Below are 27488 nucleotides of genomic sequence, written 5' to 3' on the forward strand. Positions count from 1 at the left end.
TTACCATTTCCAACAAAATGAATGGACCCAGAGAATATAATGCTAAATGAAATAAGTCAGACAAAGACAAATACTGCATGATTTCACTTATATATGGAATCTAAAAACAACAACAACAAATTAACAAACAAGACAGAAAAAGACTTATAGATACCGGAAACAAACTATTGGTTACCAGAGTTGGGAGGGATTGGGGGCAGATGAAATAAGCCTATTTCACTCATGAAATATTAGTGTCCCTCAATTTTTTTAACCATGACTTTCAGTAAGAAATATGTAGCCTTATAATGAGAATTAAATGAGTATAAGTTCACAATGCCTTTCCCAAAATATTTGGGAACTTGATCTGTTTCAAAATTCAGAACTTGGGGGATTTCAGAAAGGTAATATGATGACTAGAACACATATCACATAACACCCCATCAGGGCTTAGAAAAGTATCCAAAATCAAACATTAATTTGTCCACAGCCAAACATATGAATAATTCACACAAACCACAAATAAAGACTATAAATAGACTCCCCTCAGTTTCAGGTCAGATTTTGCCACCAAAGGAATTCAGGTCAGATTTTGTTTAAAATGTATTCTTTTCCAAGTTTTTCTTTAAATTCCAGCTAACTAACATTAATGTTACAGCTAATATTAGTTTTAGCTGTAAAATTTAGCAATTCATCTCTTATATACTACACCTGGTGCTCATCAAACATCAAATGCATTTTTTTAAGTTTTGGGGTTTTTCAGAACTTTATGGATTTTGGAATTGTGGATATGAATTTGTAGATATAGATGTAATCTTTAAAAAGTGCCCAGCACATAATAAGTATTGGTTATTATTATTGGCATTTCATTTTTAAAATGACAGCTATAACCCACCAAATGGATTTCATGATGTACTATTAGGTTGTGACCCACACTCTGAGAAATGCTAACATATAAATGTTTATTAGCCTACTCCCTGGTACATACTAGGCTCTCAACACATGTTAGAGGGAAAAATTACCATCTTACATTTGCATAATATTTTGTTTGCAAAATTCTTTTAAGCACATAGTTGCTATTCATCTTCACAGTAACTTTATCAGAAATAATCTAAATGGTTTACCTTTCCTCTTTATTTACTTGATAGTTTCATGTCTCATGCTTTTTTGATGAATAAAAGGAACTTTAAATAATGATAATCACATCTTCCTATGGCATTTATACCTTGACACTTTTTAACTTTTCTTTATTATTTATATATTGGCACTTTTTAACTTCCTTGTGAAAGAGATAATTTTGTTGCACAGATAAACAGAACTAAGAGATCAAACCATATGTCTTAGGTTATAAAATACACCATTTCTACATAGAATGTGTCCAATAGAATACACAGCTATTTAAAAGTTGTACTTCTAAAGCATACTATTCAGTTCTTAAAATGAGCTAAAGATACATTTCTCTAAAGTTACCTTATAATCTTTGTGCTTTATTTTTTAGTGCTCTTGGAGACATTAAAATAGCTGAAGTGAATGTCAAGGGTTTATTTGTGAAACTCATTAACTCTTCCCTTGACAAAGAACTGGAGATTGGAGGTCATATTCTCCAGCAAAATGTGAATGGACAAACAGTCTCTTTGTACCGCTTCCCTCCAAATATCATAATGCAGGCCAACTGCACAATAACAGTGAGTATAAGATACAAATGCTATGATCTAGAATTTTACAGGAAAAACTCCTTCACCCAGCCAGACTGGCTTAGCACCAGTTTCTTCATCACTCGATCTCTAGGTAAAATGTGATTCCTTGTTGTTGTTAGTTACTTGTCCCACTTTGTCCATCCCTGAATGTAAATAAATACCCATAATTAAATTTCCATGGCTTTCCTCAATCTGGTGTACAATACCTTTTGGGATTTTTAAAGATTTATTTATTTATTTGAGAGAAAGAGAGCGGGGAGAAAGGGCAGAGGAAGAGGGAGAGTCTTAAGTGGACTCTACATTAAGTGCAGAGCTCACTCTCATAACCCTGAGATCATAACCGAAGCGAAACCAAAAGTCAGTGAGGTAAGTGAGGTAACCGACTGCACCACCCACGTGCCCTGAATACCTTTTGTTTTTATGATTCAACTATTAAAACAAAATACCTAAGCTCCTAAAACTAAGCAAATATAATCCTTAAAAGAAAAGCAGAGATTGTTTGCTTAGAGAACAGGTAATTAGCCGATGCTGGAAGGTTTCCTCTTTCTTGTGCTTTCCTTTAAACCATGTACAGTTACACAGCTTGACATTATATATTATACAGTCATATTTTAAAACCTCATTTGTTCAGAATGATACATTGCAATGACCCTCTGACATAGACAAAAGTACATGGAACTCAAATGGCATTTGTCATTAACAAACCATTTTCTTACAGGTGTGGGCAGCTGCATCTGAAGCAAAGCATCAGCCACCATCAGATTTTCTTTGGAGAGAACAAAACAAGTTTAGAACAAGCCCAAATTGTACAACGATTCTGTGCAAACCTAATGGTGAAGTCAGTGTCCTATTCTTAATGATAAGTTTTAAAAGAAGAATGGATAGTTCTCCTTAGGTTCCCCTTCTCTTCTTAGCTGACTCAAGTATTTTCCATCCTTAATAGTTTAAACCATCACTAACTGCAATAACATGGCAGGTAAATCAACAGCACTCTGTTCCCAGGGCCAAAGTGCCAAAGAGCTACTTTTAATTTGGCAAAAATAATTTTCATAGCCCGTATTTCCAAGAAGTTGCTTCAAATTCGAGTCAAGAATGGATTTTATTTGTGATATTTGGGCTGAAGAGTGGAATAAGAAAGGAAGGTACTACATAGAGATCTTTTCTGTTCATTTATTAATTTCTCAAATATTTGCTGAGATTATTCTCAATTCCAATGGCTGTAATAAGTGCTGAGAATGTAATGTAGAATAGAATATGATATCTGCTTTTAAGAGACTAATATTCTAATGAAAGGATCCATAGTCTAATTTGTAACAACTATACATTATTCACTATAAAATTAAGTGTATTAGTAATAATTTTGGGTAACTCATTGCCAGTATTTGACAGTTTTAGATTTTCATTCTACCTTTTCCTTAGCATAATATTAGCATAAATATATGCCCAAATACACACTAATAAAGTTGAAAGATATCTTTGTTTATAACAAAAAAGTTATTCCTTTTGCAAAACCATTCTTTCGATTTTTCTTAAATACCGGCCTTCTTATTTTCTTACCTCCAGTCTTACTTACTATGTCATATAACTACTAATCCAGATAATATGTTGATTGGAATCTATCTCTCTGCTTGTCTTGCTTGCTACATTATATCTCATGCTTAGTTTGACTTTCTTTAGAGTAGACTTGCCAATTTATTAAGAGCCATTTAATGTCTTTCTGTAAGAGCAGCAGTTGTCCTTAGATAGAACACTTGTTAGATGTAATTTTGAAGCCTTTACTCACCTTTAGATCTTTTAGTGGGCTCCAAATGAATTTTATAATACTTCTAATGATTTTCACTGTTGGGAAAAATAAGGTTATGTGATCTAAATTATTTACTCAGGTTCATAAAAAATCATTGGCAAAACTCTAAGATTAAGGCATTCTTATTTCAAACTTTTCGTCACATTTATCCACCCATTTATTCACTCTGCAAACATGTTTGGGGTTTCTACTTTGTATGCACACTGTTCCCAGGCACTGAGTGTTGAACCAGACAGACCAGGTCCCTAAATTCCTGGAATGCCCATTTGAGTAAGTTGTCATTCTCTGCAACGGGATTAGTCTTTGTACTTACACTACTGTTTTTACTCTGGTTTGAACTACTTTGCACATATAGGATCGGATTATTTCTGCAGGGTGATGTAAACACAAATAATTTTATTTGCTAGTAAAAGAATGAAACTGACCAATTCATTCATATGGGGAACGTTTACATATGTTTAGTGTCTGCCAAGCATTATGCTAGGTGCTGGGGGAAAAAGAGCATAACTTTTGCATGGTTTCTATCCTCAGGAAATTCAGAGTCTAGTTAGTCTCCTTAATAGTTCCACCTAAGATTCTAACTCAAAAAATGTGGTTTCCTCTCCGTGTCTCTAGTTCTACTCCATTTCCCCATTTCAAATAAGACCTACATATACATATATACATATATAAAATATCTTAAATATTTAAATTTTAATGATAACATTACAACTACTTTTTGCATAGTTCTTTATAGTTATGAAATTTAGTAGTTTAGCTGAATCTCATAACACCTTCATATAGCAATTCCCTACTATCACCCCCCTCATTTCACATATGAGGACACAGTCCAAGACAGTAAGTGACTAATCTGCCTGAGGTTATGCCACTTATCATTTTCAGAATTGGAAACTAAGGCCAGGATGTCTTACTACATCCTCATTGTGTTCCACTAATTCACACACAGTAGGTAAGTGACATTAAACTGTTTGACTTTGAAATGTTATTGCAATAAACCTATGACATTTAAAAAAATTAACTGCATTGATATTTGATATTAATGAATCATTTTTGTTAGGCTGTTGCCTGGTACACTCCTATTCACTGGAAGCAAGCATGGGAGAAATTAGAGACTGACATTGAATTTGACAGATGCTCAGTAGTAAGTACAACGTCTCGAAGACACATGTTTAATTGGCCAGCAGCTATAACTACAACTAAAGAAAAACAAGATAAATGTAATAAAGATATCTCAAAATATCAAATGGAACGAGTCAGAGTTTTTCTCAAAAGGTAAAAGTTGCTTGGCTTTTTTTTTCTAATTGAATCCTTCCCACAATTAGTAACTGAGCAAGTAGGAATGACTGGGTGACAAATAGATACATGATGAATAGGTAAATCAAATAAAAAAATCCTATTTCAAATAGGACCATACAAGCCATAATACTTTTTGTGTTTTATGAAAAACACAGAGTAAGCAGGGTTATAGTCATGGAACAGTAAAGGCGGTGACTTCTACTAGGCAATATCAAGACCCCTCTGGCCATTTCACTTCTTAGTGGCACTGCTGTTAGAGGCAAGGCTGTGGAGAGGTGAAGAGATGAAATTATCACCATGTCTTTAGCAGTGCTTAGGTGGAGGAAGAGGTGCATCATCTAGAAATTTCATCTTGGATCAAGAGCTGGCTTGTGGCTTAAAGTGCAGCCTTTATATCACACTTATCTAGGCAAATGCTTCTGATGTTCTAAAAGTGCTGCCAAAAAAAAAAAAAAAAAAAAGTGCTGCCCAAAGGTCTAAAAAAGCCATATTCTCTGGTCTTAAAACATGCTTTCACTTTAATTGAACCTTCATTGCTAATTCCACTATATAAGATACCTTTTGGGTTCACTTTTGGATTAATTCTTTTTAACAGAGAAAAAGAAACCCCACCAAACCCTTTGCCCAATAGCAGCCCTTGGTGCCACAGTCCCAGTGTCCCTGCACATCCCTACAGTCCTCTGATTGAAACTTGCAATACGTGCATGACTGAAAGCAGCTTGGATAGACAGCCGAGGCCTCAGTCATCCAGGCCTGATCCAGCCCAGGTAAGTCAAAGGGATACTTACTCCAATGGACAGTTAAGAGATGTGGGGGTGTGGGGAGGGAGGGCAAGAAAGGAGAAGGGAGGGAGGGGGAGGGAAGGAGACCTGGTGAAAGGGGTTAAGTGGTAAAATTCACTAAGGACTAAAAACTATTCATATCCTCAAGTACAGATGGCTTCTAAAGCAAATATCTGAAATCATTCACTTACATTTGTTTTAGCACAGTGTCTTCTACTGTTCTTGATAAATATCTATTGAATGAATCAGTGAATCAAAAGAATAGTGTGGCCAACAAGAGTACATAGGATCCTTGAAGTTTGGTCAAAAGTACATTTGTTTTTTCATTAGGCAGGAAAAACTGGCCCTACAAAGTTATGCTGTGTTTAAAGATAAATCCATCTTTTCCAAACACATTCTAATTTAATCCCAAATTCTTATTCTTTTTCAACAAGAAGTTTCTTATTTAAGTCATCTAAAGTTTTCAGAGTTGTGTTATTAACCCAGAATCTGTAAATGGATTTCAGGAAGTCCCTGAACTACTGTATTTGGTACATAAATGTGTGCCTATATGCTGTTTCCTGGGAAAAGAGTTTCATCAGGTGCCCCCGAATGTTTACAAGAAACTAATTAAAACACAATGCCAGATCCTAAGCTGTGGAGAAAGTCTGTTTCATACAGGTGCTAAATCCTGTTCAAGCTATAATGATTTGCAAACTTTTATTTAGTAGAAGGATGCTTTTATAATGAAATCTTGGGCAGACCCAATATATAAAATGGATAAAAGCAAGCCTGTCCAAGTTAAAGAAAAGGTAGCAATTCCCACTGCCCACTACACCCTTTTTCCATCCCATCTTTCCTTGCTTCATCACTCCTTCCCTGTCATCTTTGAGGCACCTCTCTGGAATCACAGAATTCTATACCACAGTATGAAAACCACTGTGTTAGTAAACCAACATATAATTGGAAGTAGCACCCCCAAAATAGTAACTTTTAGAAGTGAAATGATGAAAATCATGTAAAGTCCTGAATATGTTCCATTTCATAAAATTAAATAACCTATATCTTTGTGCTTGAGTTTCTTCATCTGTCAAGTGAGAGATTTGGTCTGAAATGTAAATAGTTCTTTCAACAATAATTTGTACATATAATTTTATGTATAGTACACATAGATACACACTTCAGTACATTAAAACTTAGATTTGAGACTCACAAGAAGTACGTGAATTATGTTTTTCTCCAATTAATGATAGTCTTCACTATTTTACCCATTCTACACACTTGTTTCCCAAAGAAATTTGACTTCAAATTTTCTTTTTTTAGTTTTTTATTCAACTATAATTAACATAAAGTGTTATATTAGTTTCAGGTGTACAATATAATGATTTAAATTTCTGTGTATTACTTAGTGCCCAACATGGTAAGTGTACTCATAATTCACCTATTTCATCCATCCCCACCCACCCACCTCCTCCCTGGCAACCAAAAGTTGGTTCTCTAAATTTAAGAGTCTGTTCATGAATAGATATTACTCTAAAGAAGACATACAGATGGACAACATGAAAAGATGCTCAACATCACTCATCATCAGGGAAATGCAAATCAAAAACACAAGGAGATATCACCGCACACCTGTCAGAATGTCTAAAATAAAAAACTTAAGACACAAGTGTTGGCAAGGATGTGGAGAAAAAGGAACAAAACAAATGAACAAAGGGAAAAGGGACAAACCAAAAAACAGACTCTTAACTATAGAAAACAAACAGATGGTTACCAGAGGGAAGTTGGATGGGGGGATGGGTGAAATAGGTGAAGGGGATTAAGACTACATTTACCTTGATGAGCACTGAGTAATATATTGAACTGCTGAATAACTATATTATACATCTGAAACTAATACCACACTGTATGTTAACTATACTGGTATTACAATAATTTTTTTTTAAAGCGTCTTTTTGTCTCTTTTATTCTTTGTTCACATGTTTTATTTCTTAAATTCCACATATGAGTGAAATCATATGGTATTTATCTTTCTCTGACAGACTTATTTCATTTAGCATTGTGTCCTCTAGATCCATCCATATTGTTGCAAATGGTCAGATGTCATTCATTTTTAAGGTTGAATAATATTCCATTATATATATTTACATACACACATATTATTTATTTATTCATCTATGGATGGACACTTGGTTTGCTTCCATATCTTGGCTACTGTAAATAATGCTGCAGTAAACCTAGGGGTGCATATCTTTTTTAATTAGTTTTTTCATTTTCTTTGGGTAAATATCCAATGGTGAAATTACTGGATCATATGGTAATTCTATTTTCAATTTTTTGAGGAACTTCCATACTGTTTTCCACAGTGGCTGCACCAATTTGCATTCCCACCAACAGTGCACAAGTGTTCCTTTTTCTCCACATCCTCACCAACACTTGTTATTTTTTGTTTTTTGTTTTTTTATTTTAGCCATTCTGACAGATGTGAGGTGATATTTCATTGTGGTTTTGATTTGCATTTCCCCAATAATGAGTGATGTTGAGCATCTTTTCATGTGTCTAGTGCCCATCTGTATGTCTTCTTTGGAAAAATGTCTATTCAGGTCCTATGTCCGTTTTTCAATTGGATTATTTGTTTCTTTGGTTTTCAATTGTGTAAGTTCTTTTTTTTTTTTTGAGTTTGTATTTAAAGTTCAGTTATTCAACATACAGTGTAATATTAGTTTCATGTAGAATTTAGTGATTCATCAGTTATTTACAACACCCAGTGCTCATCACAGCCAAGTGCCCTCCTTAGCACCCATCACCCATTTAACTCACCCATTTAACTCACCTCCCCTCCAGTAACCATCAGTTTGTTCTCTTAAGAGTCCATTTTCCAGTTTGCCTCTCTTTTTTTCCTTATGTTCATCTGTTTTGTTTCTTGGATTCCACATATGAGTGAAGTCACTTATTTCACTTAGCATTATACTCTCTAGCTCCATCCACATCTTTGCAAATGGTAAGATTTTATTCTTTTTTATGGCTGAGTAATATTCCATTGCATATATATACCACATCTTCTTTATCCATTCATCAATCAATGGACATTTGGGCTCTTTCCATAATTTGACTATTGTTGATAATGCTGCTATAAATATCAGGGTGCATGTATCCCTTCAAACTTAATAGTGCAATTGTGGAACACAGGGTAGTTCATTTTTAACTTTATGAGGAATCTCTATACTGTTTTCCAGAGTGGTTGCACCAGTTTGTATTCCCACCAGCTGTGTAAGAGATTTCCCCTGTCTCTGCATCCTTGCTAACACCTGTTGTTTCCTATTTTGTTAATTTTAGCCATTCTGACAGGCGTGAGGTGATGTCGCATTGTAGTTTTGATTTGTATTTCTCTAGTACTTCCTTTATGTTTTTTATTAGCTGCTTTATATATTTGACTGTTCTCATGTAAATGTTTACATTTGTTGTATCTTCTTGTCAAATCGTTCCCTTTATAATTACATAGTGTCTTTCTTTGTCTTATGTTATGGTCTTTGTTTTAAAGGCTATTTTGTCTGATATGTATTGCTGCCCCAGCTTTCTTTTCACCTGCACCTGGATGATAAATGCTTTTCAGTCCCTTCACTTTTAATTCGAATGTGTCTTTAGGTCTGAAATGAGTCTCTTGTAGGCAGCATATAAATGGGTCTTGCTTTTTTATCCATTCTAGCATCCTATATAGTCTTTTGACTGGAGCATTTAGTCCATTTACATTCAAAGTAATTAGTGATAGGTAAGTATATTTACTGCCATTTTGTTATTTGTTTTATGGTGGTTTTGTAGTTCTCTGTTCCTTTCTTCTCTTGCTCTCTTCTCACGTTTTGCTGGCTTTCTTTAGTGATATGCTTGGATTCCTTTCTCCTTATTTTTTCCATATCTATGAGTGGGTTTTGATTTGTGGTTACTACTAGGTTTATATATACTATATTATGCATATAGCAGTCTGCATTAAATTGATGGTGGCTTAATTTTCAACACATTCTCTACTCCTTCCCCTCCCACATTTTAGGTTTATAGTGTTATATTTTCCATCCTTTTATTTTGTTAATCCCTTATCTGATTTTTATAGCTATACTTAATTTTACTGCTTTTGAACTTTCTACTTTTCTTACTCCTAACTTATGATCTTTCCTTTCCACTCAGAGTCCCCTTTAACATTTCTTGTAGGGCTGGTTTAATGCTCATGTGTTCCTTTAACTTCTGTTTGTTTGGGAAACTTTTTATCTCTCTTTCTATTATGAATGATAGCCTTACTGGATAGAATATTTTGGGCTGCAGGTTTTTTCCTTTAAGCACTTTGAATATATCATGCCACTCCCTTTTGGCCTGCAGAGTTTCTGTTAAAAACTCCACTGTTAGCCTTATAGGGTTTCCCTTGTATATAACTGTTTCCTTTTCTCTTTGTGCTTTTAATATGCTCTCTTTCTCACTACTTGTTGCCATTTTAATTACTATGTGTATAGGTGTGGACCTGTTTGGGTTGATTTTGTTTTGGGCTCTCTATTCCTCCTGGTTTTGGTTCTGTTTTCTCCCCAATTTGAGAAGGTTTAAACTATTATTTCTCCAAATAAATTTTCTGCCCCTATTTCTCTCTCTTCTTCTTCTTGGATCCCTGTAATACAAATGTTATGCTTCATGGTGTCACTGAGTTTTCTGTCTATTTTCATTTTTTATTATTAGTTTTTTTCTCCTGTTCAGTTTGATTGCTTTCCATTACTCTGTCCTTCAGGTCACTGATCCATTCTTCTGCCTCCTCTAGTCTACCCTTTATTCCATCTAGTGTATTTTTAATTTTGGTTCTTGAGTTTTTCATCTCTGATTGGTTCTTTTTTAATGTTTTCCGTCTCTTTGTTAAGGGTTTCACTGATGTTTTCTACTCTTTTCTCCAGTGCAGTGAGTAACTTTATGACCATTACTTTAATTCTCTAGCAGGCATATTACTTATCTCCATTTCATTTAGCTCTCTTGCTGTGATTTTGTCCTGTTCTTTCATTTGGGACATATTCCTCTGTCTCATTTTGTCTAACTCTCTTTCTATATGTTAAGAAAGTCAGCTATATCTCCTGCTCTTGAAAGTAGTGACCTTATAAAGAAGAGATCCTGTAGTGCCCTGCAGTGCAATGTTCCCTGTTCACCAGAACCTGGCACTTCAGGAGTGCCTCCTGTGTTTGTTGTGTGTGCCCTATTATTGTAGCTGAGTCACACTTGCCTTCATTCCAGTTATCTGCAATGACTCTATGCCTGTTGTGGGCAGTGTTTGGTCCCTGTGTTGTTAGTGGGCCAGTCTGGGGCCACCTTGGGCTTGATTGAATCAGACCAGTTGTTTTCCAGCACTTCAGTAGCACCAGGCTTTCTTTGGTGTTGCCCCCTGAGAAGTTTTGCTGGTGGTCAGGGCCTGTAGTCAGACCTGATAGTTGCCCCCAGCCCACTGTGGGGCTTCATTTTGACTGGTTTCTCTCATTCTCTTTCCCTCTCTGGTAAGAGTCACTCTGCAGTGGTCCCGGTCCCTGCTGGGGCTGTTTGTACAACTTTGGATGGGCTCCAGCCAAGAGCATATTGGAGGAGGGAGGTCCACAAGAAAACATGGGGGTGGGCTGAGGTGCCAGCAAGGGTCATACTGGTCTGCTGTCACTCAGGAAAACTGCCAAGGCTCACCAGGTTGAAGGGGGTAGATCCAAAGAAGTTCACAGGGGCCTGCCATGCAGTGTTAACAAGGTTGCCTCTGCTGTGGTAGGGGACTGTTAGCCACTTTGGAGAACTCCTTTAGAGGCTGGGTGCATGGGCAGGTCCATGCAGGAGAGGGGTATGCTTTTAGCAAGCTAGATGGAGAGTGTTGGCACTGCACTTGTTCCCACATGTGTCCATATATCTGGGCTGGGGTACAACCACTAGCTCTTTTTCTCTTGCAGTAGTATTCCAAAGATCCCTGCCTCTCCAGCACATGCTGTGAGATTAGTAAATAAATCTCCTTCTTGTATATTCCAGGCATTTTTCAAACTGCTGCTTCTATGCTATAACTTAGGAGGGCTCTTTGTTGTGCTGTCTCTATAAGGGCAGGGACTCCACCCTCCCAGCTATCCCAGAGCTGAGCCACTGATTTTTTAGGTTCCAGATATTAAGCCCCACTGATTATTAGGCCCCTGTGGTTTTCAAAGCCAAATGTTATAGGGATTCATCTTCTCCATGTGTGTTCCCGGTGCCTGAGGTGCTTGGTATGGGGTCTGGTCCTCTCCCCCTCTCTATGCTGGTGACATCCCTCCCTCTCTGGGAAAGTCCTGTGGGTCTGCTTGGCTCCCAACCATGTCTCCACCCTTCCTACCTTCTTTGATGTGGCCTCTTCTCTACATTTAGCTGTGGAGAGTCTGTTCTGCCAGTCTTTACGTTGTTTTCTTATTTGCACTGATGTAGGTGTTATTTAGTTGTATCTGTGGGATGAGGTGAGCTTAGGATCCTCCTACCCTGCCATCTTCCTCAGAAGTCCTTTACCATTTTCTTATGTTATTAAATTGACTAGGTTCTCTGATATATTATAGAATAGTTCCAATGAGCTTGTTGGCTTGTTTCTACTCTTGATGAGAATGCTTCTAAAGCAACAACAGGATGTTTGCCAAAAGTTTCCACTTATCATTTGATCTGCTGAGAATTTATTCCCATTGGAATTAGCAGAAACTTGGGGGGGATGTTCTGATCTTCTAAAATATATGGGAATTTTATCCAATCTGATAGAAATCACAAAATGCACAAAGGCTCCAGTTAACTTAGTGCCTACACATTATAGAAGGATTAAATAAGATATGAAATTCATTTTTCCATGCTGAATGTTCACAACAAACTAAAACACACACAAAAACCCACTCATACAAAGAGAGTACTCCTGATAATTATGGAATTATGAAAGAAGGGCCCCTTACAAAAAAAGCCAAAAATTGTGAATAGATTCTCCTGAGGAGTCCTTTCAGCTATCCTACCAAGGGGGAGAGGGCATCCACTGGCCCTTCATTCCATGAACAACCAAATTTCTTGTCATAATTGCTCTCATTTTCTCTGTTAGAAGCATACTTACTCCCATAACTTCAGAGATCACCACAACTTTTATCAAAAGCCTGTCAATATGCCCTTCCCTATCTTAAGAGAAATCTGACGACAGATACTCATTATAAGTCCCATTATTATTTCCATTTCACGGATAAAGAAAGTTAGTGATAGAGCTAGAAAATTTTCCCTCTTTGAAATTTTTTTAATGCTATAAAATACAGAAAGTTGCAAAAGACACTCCTCTGCCTACTGCCCCAACTGAAAATGTTAATATGTTGTCATATTTGCATCAGTGATTTTCTATTTTAAAAGACGTAAATATTATTTGTAAAGCAGAATCCCCCTGTAGTTCCTTCTGTGGTCCTCGTCTCTTCCCCCTCTCCCTGAACTTGGGTGGTGGTGGTGGTGGTGGTGTTTTGTATTGTGTTGTTGTTCAGCTCAAATCTAACTTGAAATTCTGAAAATTTTCTGCTCTGAACTGTTGAAGCTCAGAAAATTTATCCATAGCCATTAATATATCTTCCAGACCTAGAACACATCATTCCTTTTAGTATGAATATGTATTAAAGAGATGTTACCAACAAACTTAAACTATTTCTATTACTATTTCTTTACCTTAACAGAAGAATTGAAGGAACACTGAACAAAAGAAAGAGGAAGAGAACATTGGCAACTATGTAAAGCATTTTCTACCATAAACAATTTATTAAAAAATGACTGAGTGCTATAATGAATCACAGTGCTAAGCACCAGAGACACAAAAACAAATAAGGCACCCTCTTTCTAGGGAGAAAGACAACTCATAAAGCAACAAGAGTAGTAGGGTAATGACTTTCAAATATTTTTTACCATAAACCACAGTAAGAAATATGGTTTATATGATTATTCAATATACATATACAGATGTACATATGTAACGGAAACAAAAGTTTCAAAAGGCAATACTTAACTTTTTGAACTGTCTATATTTCCTACTCTGTTCTATTTCATTTTAAGTACCTGTAATGACCCTCTAAATTTATTTTATAACCAATAAATGGGACAGGATCTGCCCTTTGAAAAACATTGTTTTAGAAACATTTATATAGTGAGAGGAGAGCAATTGAAAAGGCAACTCAGAGGAGATGTATTTGAACTATGATATTGAAGGATGAATAGAAGTTATTCAGGTTGAAAAGAAAGGGGACAAAGCATTCTGAGTAAAAGAAACAGCATATTTTAAAAGCATATGGAGATAAAAATAAACTCTTTGTGTCTAGAGAACAGTGAGAAATTGTATCCAACTGAAACAGATGTTACTCTGTTGAGATGTTAGTCTGGGAATTTTGGTGGGTACTAAATTTTAAAGGTCTTTGCACACCATTATGTGAAAGAGTTTAGACTGTATCAGGTAGCTATGAGTAGACACTGATGGTTTATAAGCAGGTGTCTCAGAGATAGATCTATTTTTGAAAGAGAACTTTGAAAGCTATATGGGAAATGAAATGGAGTAGGAAAGATTCTAAAATCTATATCTTTAGCCCAACCCTCTAATCTGAATTCCTGATTCATGAGACCAATTGCCTATAATTTCTTAGATGCCCCATGAGTATCCCATTCCTAATATTTACAAAATTTATCTCATTATCATCTCTCCCTCAACGTTTGTCATTCCTCCTTTGCCCTATATCTTAGCAAATGCAATTCAGAAATCCTAGGACCTGAGAATCTTTCTCTACTCCTTTCCCTATCTCAACTCCCACCTATAATCAATCACAAAATCTTGTTTATCTTAACCTCTTCACTTTCCTGGCTTAAATATTTTCATTTTTTTCTCCCATTGTACTCATGATGAAGCTCAAACCCATGAAATTGTTTATGTATCTTGTAGCCTGGCCCAACCTATCTCATCAAACATGAATCTTGTGTTCTATGCCTCAACCATCTTGAAGCTCTTTTAGTTCCTCCAGCATGCTATAACTACCTCTGGCCCTTCACAAATTCTGTCACCCATCTCTTCACATGGATAAATCTTATTCATTCTTAACATTTCCACTTATGTGTCCTTACCTCCAAAGAGTCCATCTTCTGGCCCCCACCAAATGCGTTTTATGTTCCTGATACGCCTTCCCCTATCATACATAGCACTTACTGCACTCTATTATAAATTTTCTTTATCCCTGGACTATAAGCTCTGAAGGGATGGAAATAGCTTTTATACTGCTCACCTTTTTGTCTCCTGCACTAAACTCAGTGCATGACCCATAATAGTCGTTTAATACATGTTTGCTGAAGGACAGATGGAAAAGGAGATACTGAAGGTTTTTAAGCAGGTTATAAAAAGAGATTAAGGATAAGTAGGTCTAATAAAGTTATAATTTGTGTTCCACAAGGAAAAGAAGAGAAAAATTTGGGCAGAAGTAATATGTAAAGAAATAATGACAAAAATTGTCAAAAACTGATGAAAGACACCAAGTCACAGAATCAAGAAAAGTAAATCCCAAGCAACACAAAGCCAAAGAGAACAACACCAGTCTATATTATAGTAAAACTTCACAAAACCAAATAACAGAAGTCGGAAGATGATGGATGATATATCTTCAATGTGCTAGATGCTAAAAGAACTACTAACCTAGAATTCTATGCCTAGCAAAAATATACTTCAGAAAATGAAGGTAAAATAAAGGCATTTTCAGGCAAACAAAACTAAGAGAATTCAAGGACAGCAAACCCACAGTAAGGAAATACTGATAGAAGTACTCCAAGAAGAAAGAAAACAATCCTAGAAGGGATGTACAGAGATTTAGGAAGAAATGAAGAAAAATGGGAAGAGTCAAACATGGATAAACATAAATGTATATTCACTGTACAAACAATGCCAATATTTTCTCATAGAGATTAAAATTTATATAGAATTTAAATACATGAGAACTGTGTTAGTTTCCCAGGGCTACTGTAACAAAGTACCACAAACTTGGTGGCTTAAAACAACAGAAATGTATTCTCTCACAATTCTAGAGACCAGAAGTCTGAAATCAAGGTGTTGGTAAAAGCTATACTGTCTGAAAGCTCTAAAGGATTATCCTTACTTCCCTCTTAGCTGGCAAATCTTGGTGTTCCTTGGCTTCTGGATACATCAATCCAAACCTGCCTCCATTTTTTAATGGCTTTCTCTCCTATGTGTCTATGTCTGTATTTCCCTCTTCTTATAAGGACACTAATCTAGTATGACCTCATCTTACTTAATTACATTTGCAAGGACCCCATTTCTAAATAAGGTCACATGCACAGGTTCAGGGGGTTAGGATTTCAACATGTCTTTTTAGGGGACACAATTTAACCCATAACAACAGCAATAACACATAAGTTGGGAGGGGAGTAAATGGAGTTAAAGTGTTCTAAATTACATGTTTTATCCAGTAAGTTGTAAAAGTTACAGTTTATATTAGTCTTTAGTAAATCAAGGATGCATGTTTTATAATCTAGGATAGACAATAAAAGAATAGTATAAGAATGTCATGTTTATAATCTGATATATATCAGTTTCATTACCATTCAGTCCAAAATATACTCTAATTTCCAATGTGATACCTTCTTTGATATATGAGGTATTTGGGGATAATATATCACAAAGTGGGTTTATTTCAGGAATGCAAGGTTGGTTTGAGTTTTGAAAATTAATCAGGTAAACTTATTTTAACCGAATACAGAGAAAAATTATACAGCCATTTCAAAAATATAGAAAAAGCATTTGATAAAATTCAGAACCCACCTATGAAGAGAGAACCTTAGAAAATTAGGACTAGGAAGAATTTTCTTAATCTGACAAGTGTCATGTACAACAATCCTAAAATAAATTGTCATACTTAATGGTGAAGTTATGGAAGTTTCCTCCTAGAGATCCAGATAAAGACAAGAATTTTCCTTATGACAACTTCTATTCAACATTACACTAGAAGTCTGAGTGCAATAAGGCAAAAAAAAAAAAAAAGGACATACAAATATCCCATTACTTTATAATCTAGCAATTCCATTCCCAGGAATTACATATGCCTAACAAATATATACATATGTATACCAAAAAAAAAAACCAAACACAATAATGATTATAACAACTGCATTTGTAATAGCCAAAAGCTAAGAAGCAATCCAATTATTCATTAGCAATATAATGGATAAATAAATTATGTTACATTAATACAAACCTATAAGCAATGAAAATGGATGAACTACCCGCCACATGAATTAACATCAGTGAATCTCATAAGCATAATATTGAGCAAAAGATGCCAGACAAAAAGGAATATATGTTGTATGATTCCATTTATATAAAATTCAAAAACATACAAAATTAAACCATTATGTTAAAGATCAGAATAGTTATCTCTGGGAGGAGAAGGGGAGTAGTATGTGGAGGCTGCACAAAACTGCTTCTAGAATACGAATAATACTCCACTTCTTAATCTGAATAGTGTTTATATGTATCACTGTTTTCTCACTATTTTCATCATGTTGTGCAATTATGACTTGTGAATTTTTCTGCATGTATGTTATACTTAAATAAAAGTATGTTATATGTTATACATAGATAAAGTTCTTCTTTTTAGAAACTTGATGACAACAAAAAAGGAAAATTTTATAAAGGAAAATAAACACAGTTACAATAATAAGCACTGACAGCTTATACCTTGACAAGGAAGGAGAAAGAAAATCTTAAAAAATAGATTGATGAACTCAAAATGAGTATTAATAACACAAAGCTTATTTAGTATAGGACAAAAACAGTGTTACCTGAAATATGTCTAAGCCCATCATTATATTGGAATGTATAGGGAATTAATTTTAATATAGTTTGTCATAGCTTAGTTATTTCCAGGAATATCTCTGGCAAAGATGGTTAATTACTGCCCCTAGACCATTGTTCTTTCATATACAAGATGCACAAGTCCAGGGAAATCTAGACACATGGCCACCAAGAATAAAGCCTGTTTGACTCCACCTCTGCTGCAGCTAGACCATGTGTCTACATTCTGCATAATGGAATGTGAACAGAAATTATGTATGCAACCTCTGGATTGTGCCCTTGGAGTTGTACGTCTCTGTGTCTCCTCTGTGCCATAATAACAGGTTGCAGCTTCCATCTTTCAAATCAGAGATGAAGCTGTGTGTTGGATGTCAGGATGGAAAAGCCACACTAAATACCCTGTATCAGCACATCTCCAGACTAAATGAAAGAGAAATAATTTTGTTTAAGCCATTGTTAACTTGTGTCTAAAACAGATGCCCCACACCATATCACTACCATTTAGTTTCACTTAAACTATTGGTTAAAAAACACAAAAGTCAGGGGGGCGGAGCAAGATGGCAGAGGAGTGGGGGACCTGGATGTTGTCTGGTCTCAGAAATTCAGCTGAATAGGGATCAAACCATTCTGAACACCTACGAACTCAACAGGAGATCGAAGAAGAGAGTAGCAACAACTCTCTGAACAGAGAAGCGACCACTTACTAGAAGGTAGGACGTGCGGAGAAGTGAATCCAAGGCGATATTCGGGAGGATAGACGGCGGGGGAGGGGGCCTCCGTCGGCCACTACCGGCAAGTGATAGAGCCACGGAGCACAAAATCGGAACTTTTAGAAGTCGGCTCCGCTGAGGGATGTCACTCCAGTGGCTAAGCAGGAGGTGGAAACCTCACAGTACAGTGTGGACTCAGGACCCTCGGGGTCAAAGAAAGACCGGGGGTGCCTGAGTGCAGCAGAGCTCCCGGGTATTGGAGCAGGGAAGCCGGCTGCAGAGACGGAGCCGAGGCGCGGGCTTGCAGCTCGGGGTTGCCATAAACTGTGATCCCCGGCCCACTCGGGCCACTGCGCCTCCAGCAGGGACCCAACAAGCAGCAGAGCAGGGAGACTCCCCTCCCTCCCCAGGAGAAGCGACACGGGAGCACACCAAAGGGATCTGCTGGGTTTGGAGACTCCACACAGGGTCGGGTGCCAGAGATAGAAACGCTCGGTCACAGGCCGGGTGAGCACGGAGTGCGGCCGGAGACCAGGGAGACGGGAGTGATTGACTGCTTTTCTCTGGGGGCGCACTGAGGAGCGGGGCCCCGAGTTCTCAGCTCCTCCAGGCAGAGAGTGGCAGGCCACGATTTTCACCCTGGTCCTCCAAAGCTGTGCCGAGAGCTTGCAGGGAACAAAAGCTCCTGAGAGCAAACCCAAGCAGCTTGCTTAGCCCGGACCGACAAGGGCAGGGCAATTCTGCCTCCGTTAAAGACATTTGGGAACCACGGCAACAGGCCCCTCCCCCAGAAGATCAGCAGGAACAGCCAGCAAGCCAAGACCAAGTTTACCGATCAAGGAGAACAGAACTTCAGTGCTAGGGGAATACTGCACATAGAATTCATGGCTTTTTTTACCATGATTCATTAGTTTTTCAAAGTTAATTTTTAACTGTTTTTCTTTTTTGAATTTTTCTTTTCCCTTTTCCAACCAACATCTTATCAATCTCTTTTTTAAAAAAACATTTTTTATTTTTCATTTTTAGAGTCATATGTTATCCCTTCATAGTAGTTACCCTTATTTTTGGCATATATATATATATATATATATATGTAAGTTCTTCTCTCTTTAAAATTTTGATATACAGTTTCTTCTAACAGATCAAAATATACACTAAATCACTAGTGTATGGCTTTGTTCTAGTCTCCTGCCTGATCACAGTCTCTCCCATTTTTTTTTCTTTTTTTTAAATCTTCTTTCTTTCAAACAACTTCTTATCAATTTCGTTTATAAAACCTTTTATAAGTTTCATCTTTACAGTCATCTTCCATCCCTTCATTGTATCAACCCTTATTTTGTACATATATAAGTCTTTCTTCCTTTAATATTTTAGGAGGCACTTTCTTCTAACAGACCAAAATACACCCAAAATCTAGTGTGTGGCACTGATCTATGCACTAGCTGATCATATTTGATCATATTCTGGTTTTTTTTGTTTTGTTCTGTTTTTGTTTGTTTTTATCTTTTTCTTTTTTTTCTCTTTCTTTTTTCTTTCTTTCCCTTTCTTTTCCCCTGGTTTCAGGTCTTTTCTGATTTGTATAGAGTATATTTGCTGGGGACGTTGTTAACCTGTTAGCATTTTGTTCTCTCATTTATCTGTTCTCCTCTGGACAAAATGACAAGACGAAAAAAATCACCTCAGCAAAAAGAACAAGAGGTAGTACCCTCTGCCAGGGACCTACTCAATACTGACATTAGTATGATGTCAGACATAGAGTTCAGAATCATGACTTTAAAAATACTAGCTGGGCTTGAAAAAAGCATGGAAGTTATTAGAGAAACCCTTTCCGGAGAAATAAAAGAACTAAAATCTAACCAAGTCGAAATCAAAAAGGCTATTAATGAGGTGCAATCAAAAATGGGGGCACTAACTGCTAAGATAAATGAGGCAGAAGAGAGAATCAGCGATATAGAAGACCAAATGATGGAAAATAAAGAGGCTGAGAAAAAGAGAGATAAACAACTACAGGATCACAAGGGCAGAATTCGAGAGATAAGCGATACGATAAGACAAAACAACATTAGAATAATGGGATCCCAGAAGAAGAAAGAGAGAGAGGGGCAGAAGGAATATTGGAGCAAATTATAGCAGAGAACTTCCCTAATGTGGGGAAGGAAACAGGCATCAAAATCCAGGAGGCACAGAGAACCCCTCTCAAAATCAGTAAAAATAGGCCAACACCCCAACATCTAATAGTAAAACTTACGAGTCTCACAGACAAAGAGAAAATCCTGAAAGCAGCTCGGGAGAAGAGATCTGTAACCTACAATGGTAGAAATATTAGATTGGCAACAGACCTATCCACAGAGACCTGGCAGGCCAGAAAGGACTGGCATGATATCTTTAGAGCACTACACGAGAAAAATATGCAGCCAAGAATACTATATCCAGCAAGGCTGTCATTGAAAATAGAAGGAGAGGTAAAAAGCTTCCAGGACAAACAAAAACTAAAGGAATTTGCAAACACAAAACCAGCCCTCCAAGAAATATTGAAAGGGGTCCTCTAAGCAAAGAGGGAGCCTAAAAGCAGCATAGATCAGAAAGGAACACAGACAATATACAGTCACAGTCACCTTACAGGCAATACAATGGCACTAAATTCATCTCTTTCAATAGTTACCCTGAATGTAAATGGGCTAAATGCCCCAATCAAAAGACACAGGCTATCAGATGGGATTAAAAAACAAGACCCATCAGTATGCTGTCTGCAAGAGACTCATTTTAGACCCAAAGACACCCCCAGATTGAAAGTGAGGGTGTGGAAAACCATTTACCATGCTAGTGGACACCAAAAGAAAGCTGGGGTGGCAATTCTTATATCAGACAAATTAGATTTTAAAACAAAGACTGTAATAAGAGATGAAGAAGGACACTATATCCTACTTAAAGGGTCTATCAAACAAAAAGATCTAACAATTGTAAATATCTATGCCCCGAACATGGGAGCAGCCACTTTTATAAGGCAATTAATAACAAAAGCAAAAAAACACATTGACAACAATACAATAATAGTGGGGGACTTTAACACCCCCCTGACTGAAATGGACAGATCATCTAAGCAAAAGATCAACAAGGAAATAAAGACTTTAAATGACACACTGGACCAAATGGACTTCACGGACATATTCAGAACATTCCATCCCAAAGCAACAGAATACACATTCTTCTCTAGTGCCCATGGAACATTCTCCAGAATTGATCACATCCTAGGTCACAAATCAGGTCTCAACCGATACCAAAAGATTGGGATTATTCCTTGCATATTTTCAGACCACAGTGCTTTGAAACTAGAATTCAATCACAAGAGGAAAGTCAGAAAGAACTCAAATACATGGAGGCTAAAGAGCATCCTACTGAAGAATGAATGGGTCAACCAGGAAATTAAAGAAGAATTTTAAAAATTCATGGAAACCAATGAAAATGAAAACACAACTGTTCAAAATCTTTGGGATACAGCAAAGGCAGTCCTGAGAGGAAAGTATATAGCAATACAAGCCTTTCTCAAGAAACAAGAAAGGTCTCAAATACACAACCTAACCCTACACCTAAAGGAGCTGGAGGAAGAATAGCAAATAAAGCCTAAACCCAGCAGGAGAAGAGAAATAATAAAGATCAGAGCAGAAATCAATGAAATAGAAACCAAAAGAACAGTAGAACAGATCAACGAAACTAGGAGCTGGTTCTTTGAAAGAATTAGCAAGATTGATAAACCCCTGGCCAGACTTATCAAAAAGAAAAGAGAAATGACCCAAATCAACAAAATCATGAATGAAAGAGGAGAGATCACAACCAACACCAAAGAAATACAAACAATTATAAGAACATATTGTGAGCAACTCTATGCCAGCAAATTAGATAACCTGGAAGAAATGGGTGCATTCCTAGAGATGTATCAACTACCAAAACTGAACCAGGAAGAAATAGAAAACCTGAGCAGACCTATAACCACTAAGGAAATTGAAGCACTCATCAAAAATCTCCCAACAAACAAAACCCCAGGGCCAGAGGGCTTCCCAGGGGAATTCTATCAGACATTTAAAGAAGAATTAATACCTATTCTTCTGAAACTGTTCCAAAAAATAGAAATGGAAGGAAAACATCCAAACTCATTTTATGAGGCCACCATTACCTTGATCCCCAAACCAAAGACCCCATCAAAAAGGAGAATTACAGACCAATATCCTTGATGAACATGGATGCAAAAATTCTCACCAAAATACTAGCCAATAGGATCCAACAGTACATTAAAAGGATTATTCACCACCACCAAGTGGGATTTATCCCTGGGCTACAAGGTTGGTTCAACATTTGCAAATCAATCAACATGATACAATACATTAACAAAAGAAAGAACAAGAGTCATATAATCCTCTCAGTAGATGCAGAAAAAGCATTTGACAAAGTACAGCATCCTTTCTTGATTAAAACTCTTCAGAGTATAGGGATAGAGGGTACATACCTCAATATCATAAATGCCATCTATGAAAAACCTACAGCGAATATCATTCTCAATGGGGAAAAGCTGAGAGCTTTTCCCCTAAGGTCAGGAACGCGGCAGGGATGTCCACTCTCACCACTGCTATTCAACATAGTATTAGAAGTCCTAGCCACAGCAATCAGACAACAAAAAGAAATCAAAGGCATCCAAATCGGCAAGGAGGAAGTCAAACTCTCACTCTTTGCAGGTGATATGATTCTGTATGTGGAAAACCCAAAAGACTCCACCCCAAAACTGCTAGAACTCATACAGGAATTCAGTAAAGTGGCTGGATATAAAATCAATGCACAGAAATCAGTGGCATTCCTATACACCAACAAGAAGACAGAAGAGAGATAAATCAAGGAGTCGATCCCATTTACAATTGCACCCCAAACCATAAGATACCTAGGAATAAATTTAACCAAAGTGGCAAAGGATCTGTACTCAGAAAACTATAAAATACTCATGAAAGAAACTGAAGAAGACACAAAAAAATGGAAAAACTTCCATGCTCATGGATTGGAAGAACAAATATTGTGAAGATGTCAATGCTACCTAGAGCAATCTACACATTCAATGCAATCCCCATCAAAATATCATCCACTTTTTTCAAAGAAATGGAACAAATAATCCTAAAATTTGTATGGAACCAGAAGAGACCCCGAATACCCAGAGGAATATTGAAAAAGAAAAGCAAAGCTGGCGGCATCACAATTCCGGACTTCCAGCTCTATTACAAAGCTGTCATCATCAAGACAGTATGGTACTGGCACAAAAACAGACACATAGATCAATGGAAGAGAATAGAGAGCCCAGAAATGGACCCTCAAGTGTATGGTCAACTCATCTTTGACAAAGCAGGAAAGAATGTCCAATCGAATAAAGACAGTCTCTTCAACAAATGATGTTGGGAAAATTGGACAGCCACATGCAGAAGAATGAAACTGGACCATTTCCTTTCACCACACACAAAAATAGACTCCAAATGGTTGAAAGACCTAAAGGTGAGACAGGAGTCCATCAAAATCCTAAAGGAGAACACAGGTAGCAACCTCTTCAACCTCAGCCGCAGCAACTTCTTCCTAGAAACATCGCCAAAGGCAAGGGAAGCCAGGGCAAAAATGAACTATTGGGATTTCATCAAGATAAAAGCTTTTGCACAACAAAAGAAACAGTCCACAAAACCAAAAGACAACCGAAAGAATGGGAGAAAATATTTGCAAATGACATATCAGATAAAGGGCTAGTATCCAAAATCTATAAAGAACTTACCAAACTCAACACCCAAAGAACAAATAATCCAATCAAGAAATGGGCAGAAGACATGAACAGACATTTTTCCAAAGAAGACATCCAAATGACCAACAGACACATGAAAAAGTGCTCAACATCGCTCAGCATCAGGGAAATCCAAATCAAAACCTCGATGAGATACCACCTCACACCAGTCAGAATGGCTAGAATTAACAAGTCAGGAAACGACAGATGTTGGCGGGGATGCGGAGAAAGGGGAACCCTCCTACACTGTTGGTGGGAATGCAAGCTGGTGCAACCCCTCTGGAAAACAGTATGGAGGTTCCTCAAACAGTTGAAAATAGAGCTACCATACGATCCAGCAATTGCACTACTGGGTATTTACCCCAAAGATACAAATGTAGGGATCCGAAGGGGTACATGCACCCCAATGTTTATAGCAGCAATGTCCACAATAGCCAAACTGTGGAAAGAGCCAAGATGTCCATTGACAGATGAATGGATAAAGAAGAGGTGGTATATATACACAATGGAATATCATGCAGCCTTAAAAAGGAATGAGATCTTGCCATTTGCAACAACATGGATGGAACTGGAGGGTGTTATGCTGAGTGAAATAAGTCAATCAGAGAAAGACATGTATCATATGACCTCGCTGACATGAGGAATTTTTAACCTCGGGAAACAAACTGAGGGTTGCTGGAGTGGTGGGGGGTGGGAGGGATTGGATGGCTGGGTTACAGACATTGGGGAGGGTATGTGCTATGGTGAGCGCTGTGAATTGTGCAACTGTTGAATCACAGATCAGTACTTCTGAAACAAATAATGCAATATATGTTAAGAAAAAAAAAAGAAGAAGAAGATAGCAGGAGGGGAAGAATGAAAGGGAGTAAGTCGGAGGCGGAGACGAACCATGAGAGACGATGGACTCTGAAAAACAAACAGGTTTCTAGAGGGGAGGGGGTTGGGGGGAATGGGTTAGCCTGGTGATGGGTATTAAAGAGGGCACGTTCTGCATGGAGCACTGGATGTTATGCACAAACAATGAATCATGGAACACTACATCAAAAACTAATGATGTAATGTATGGTGATTAACATAACAATAAAAAATTTTTAAAAAAACACAAAAGTCACAGCTAGAAAAGACATTTTTAATACAATTAATTACATTTAAATATAGAATGAATATTGGATATTGACAAATCATTGTTCTTTCCTTAGGTTGCTAATTGAGTTGTTTTTGTTGTGGGTATATTGGTTGTTCTTAGATTCATACAGAAATCTTACTTTTCAATGGTTTGGTGATATAAGCATAAATAAATAAATAATGCAAATATGGCAAAATATTAACTATTGAATCTGGGTGATAGACATATGTATTTGGTTGTATTAAGCTTTCATGTTTTCTTTATATTTCAAATTTTTCACAATAAAAATTTGAAAAAATTAGCAAGAAAGATATCTGTTAGAATGGGTATGCGAGGGGGCGGAGCAAGATGGCAGAGGAGTAGGAGACCTGGATTTCGTCTGGTCTCAGGAATTCAGCTGGACAGGGATCAAACCATTCTGAACACCTACGAACTCAACAGGAGATCGAAGAAAAGAATAGCAACAACTCTCTGAACAGAAAAGCGACCACTTTCTGGAAGGCAGGACGTGTGGAGAAGTGAATCCGAGGCGATATTCAGGAGGACAGATGGCGGGGGAGGGGGCCTCCGGCGGCCGCTTCTGGCAAGTGATAGAGCAGCGGAACACAAAATTGGAACTTTTAGAAGTTGGCTCTGCTGAGGAACGTCGCTCCAGTGGCTAAGCCGAGGGGGTGGGGGGGGTGAAACCCTTGTGGGACAGTGTGGTCTCAGGACCCTCAGGGTCACAGAAAGACCAGGGGTGCCTGAGTGCGGCAGAGCTCCCAGGCATCGGAGCGGGGAAGCCAGCTGCAGAGACGGAGCGGAGGCGCTGGCTCTCAGCTCGGGGTTGCCATAAACCGTGATCCGCGGCACAGTCGGGCCACTGGTCCTCCAGCAGGGGCCCAACAAGTTGCAGATCTGGGGAGACTCCCCTTCCTCCCCCGGGAGGAATGGCGCGGGAGCGCACCGCAAAGATCTGCTGGGTTTGGAGACTCCAAACGGGGTCTTGTGCCAAAGATAGAAATGCTCCGTCACAGGCCGGGTGAGCACAGAATGCGGCCGGAGACTGGGGAGACGGGAATGATTGACTGCTTTTCTTTGGGGGTGCACTGAGGAGCGGGCCCCGAGTTCATGGCTCCGCCGGGGCGGAGATTGGGAGGCCGACATTTTCACTCTCATCCTCCAAAGCTGTACAGAAAGCTTGCAGGGAACAAAAGCTCCCAGAGCAAACCCAAGCAGATTACGTAGCCCGAACGGCAAGGGCAGGGCAATTCCACCTCCGGCAAAGACATTTGGGAACCACGGCAACAGGCCCCTCCCCTAGAAGATCAGCAAGAACAGCGAGCCAAGACCAAGTTTACCGATCAATGAGAACAGCAGAACTCCAGCGCCAGGGGAATACTACACATAGAATTCATGGCTTTTTTACAATGATTCTTTAGTCTTTCAAAGTTAATTTTTTTAACTGTCTTTTTTGTTTTTAATTTTTCTTTTTCCCTTTTCCAATCAACATCTTATGAATTCCTTTTTTTTTAATTTTTATTTTTCATTTTTAGAGTCATAGTCTATCCCTTCATAGTAGTTACCCTTATTTTTGGCATATATATGTATATATATACGTTGTTCTCTCTTTAAAATTTTGAGATACAGTTTCTTCTAACAGATGAAAATATACCCTAAATCTCTAGTGTATGGCTTTGTTCTAGTCTCCTGCCTGATCATATTCTCTCCCTTTTTTTTCTTTTCTTTTTTTCTTTTTTTAAATCCTCTTCTTTCTTTTTTCAAACAACTTCTTATCAATTCCTTTTATAAAATTTTTTATAATTTTCATCTTTACAGTCATATTCCATCCCTTCATCGTATCAACCCTTATTTTGTACATATATAAGTCTTTCTTTCTTTAAAATTTTGGAAGGCAAGGGGCACCTGGGTGGCTCAGTTGTTAAGCGTCTGCCTTCGGCTCAGGTCATGATCCCAGGGTCCTGGGATTGAGCCCACAGGCTCCTTGCTCCGCAGGAAGCCTGCTTCTCGCTCTCCCACTCCCCCTGCTTGTGATCCTGCTCTCGCTATCTCTGTCTCTGTCAAATAAGTAAATAAAATCTTTAAAAAAGAAAAGATTAAAATTTTGGGAGGCACTTTCTTCTAACAGACCAAAATAAACCAAAAATCTAGTGTGTGGCACTGATCTATGCACCAGCCTGATCATATTTGATCATATTCTCTTTTTTGTTTTGTTTTGTTTTGTTTTTGTTTGTTTTTATCTTTTTCTTTTTCTTTTTTTCCCTTTCTTTTTTCTTTCTTTCCCTTTTCCCATGGTTTCAGGTCTTTTCTGATTTGTTTAGAGTATATTTTCTGGGGACGTTACCCTGTTACCCTGTTAGCATTCTGTTCTCTCATTCATCTATTCTCTGGACAAAATGACAAGATGCTGAAAATCACCTCAACAAAAAGAACAAGAGGTAGTACCATCTGCCAGGGACAT

The 27488-nt window shown here is 37.6% G+C and overlaps 1 protein-coding gene across 24 annotated transcripts in view; it reads left to right on the forward strand.

The window, feature by feature from the left end:
* The window catches only part of LMNTD1 (lamin tail domain containing 1), a 496795-nt gene that overhangs the window by 437534 nt on the left and 31773 nt on the right, over positions 1-27488 (forward strand). For 21 of the 24 annotated variants that reach the window (XM_027592020.2, XM_027592017.2, XM_027592019.2 and 18 more), the window contains 5 exons: positions 1478-1664; positions 2395-2514; positions 4538-4752; positions 5372-5543; positions 14981-17124. In XM_027592020.2, coding sequence (XP_027447821.1) covers positions 1478-1664; positions 2395-2514; positions 4538-4752; positions 5372-5543; positions 14981-15049 — 763 coding nt within the window. In that variant the 3' untranslated portion in view covers positions 15050-17124. Of the gene's footprint in view, positions 1-1477; positions 1665-2394; positions 2515-4537; positions 4753-5371; positions 5544-13231; positions 14944-14980; positions 17125-27488 lie in introns of those variants that run through there. The other 3 variants (XR_003519677.1, XM_027592022.2, XM_027592023.1) reach the window with 2 other exon arrangements.

The sequence above is a fragment of the Zalophus californianus genome, chromosome 9, assembly GCF_009762305.2.
Source record: "Zalophus californianus isolate mZalCal1 chromosome 9, mZalCal1.pri.v2, whole genome shotgun sequence".
NCBI lineage: Eukaryota > Metazoa > Chordata > Mammalia > Carnivora > Otariidae > Zalophus > Zalophus californianus.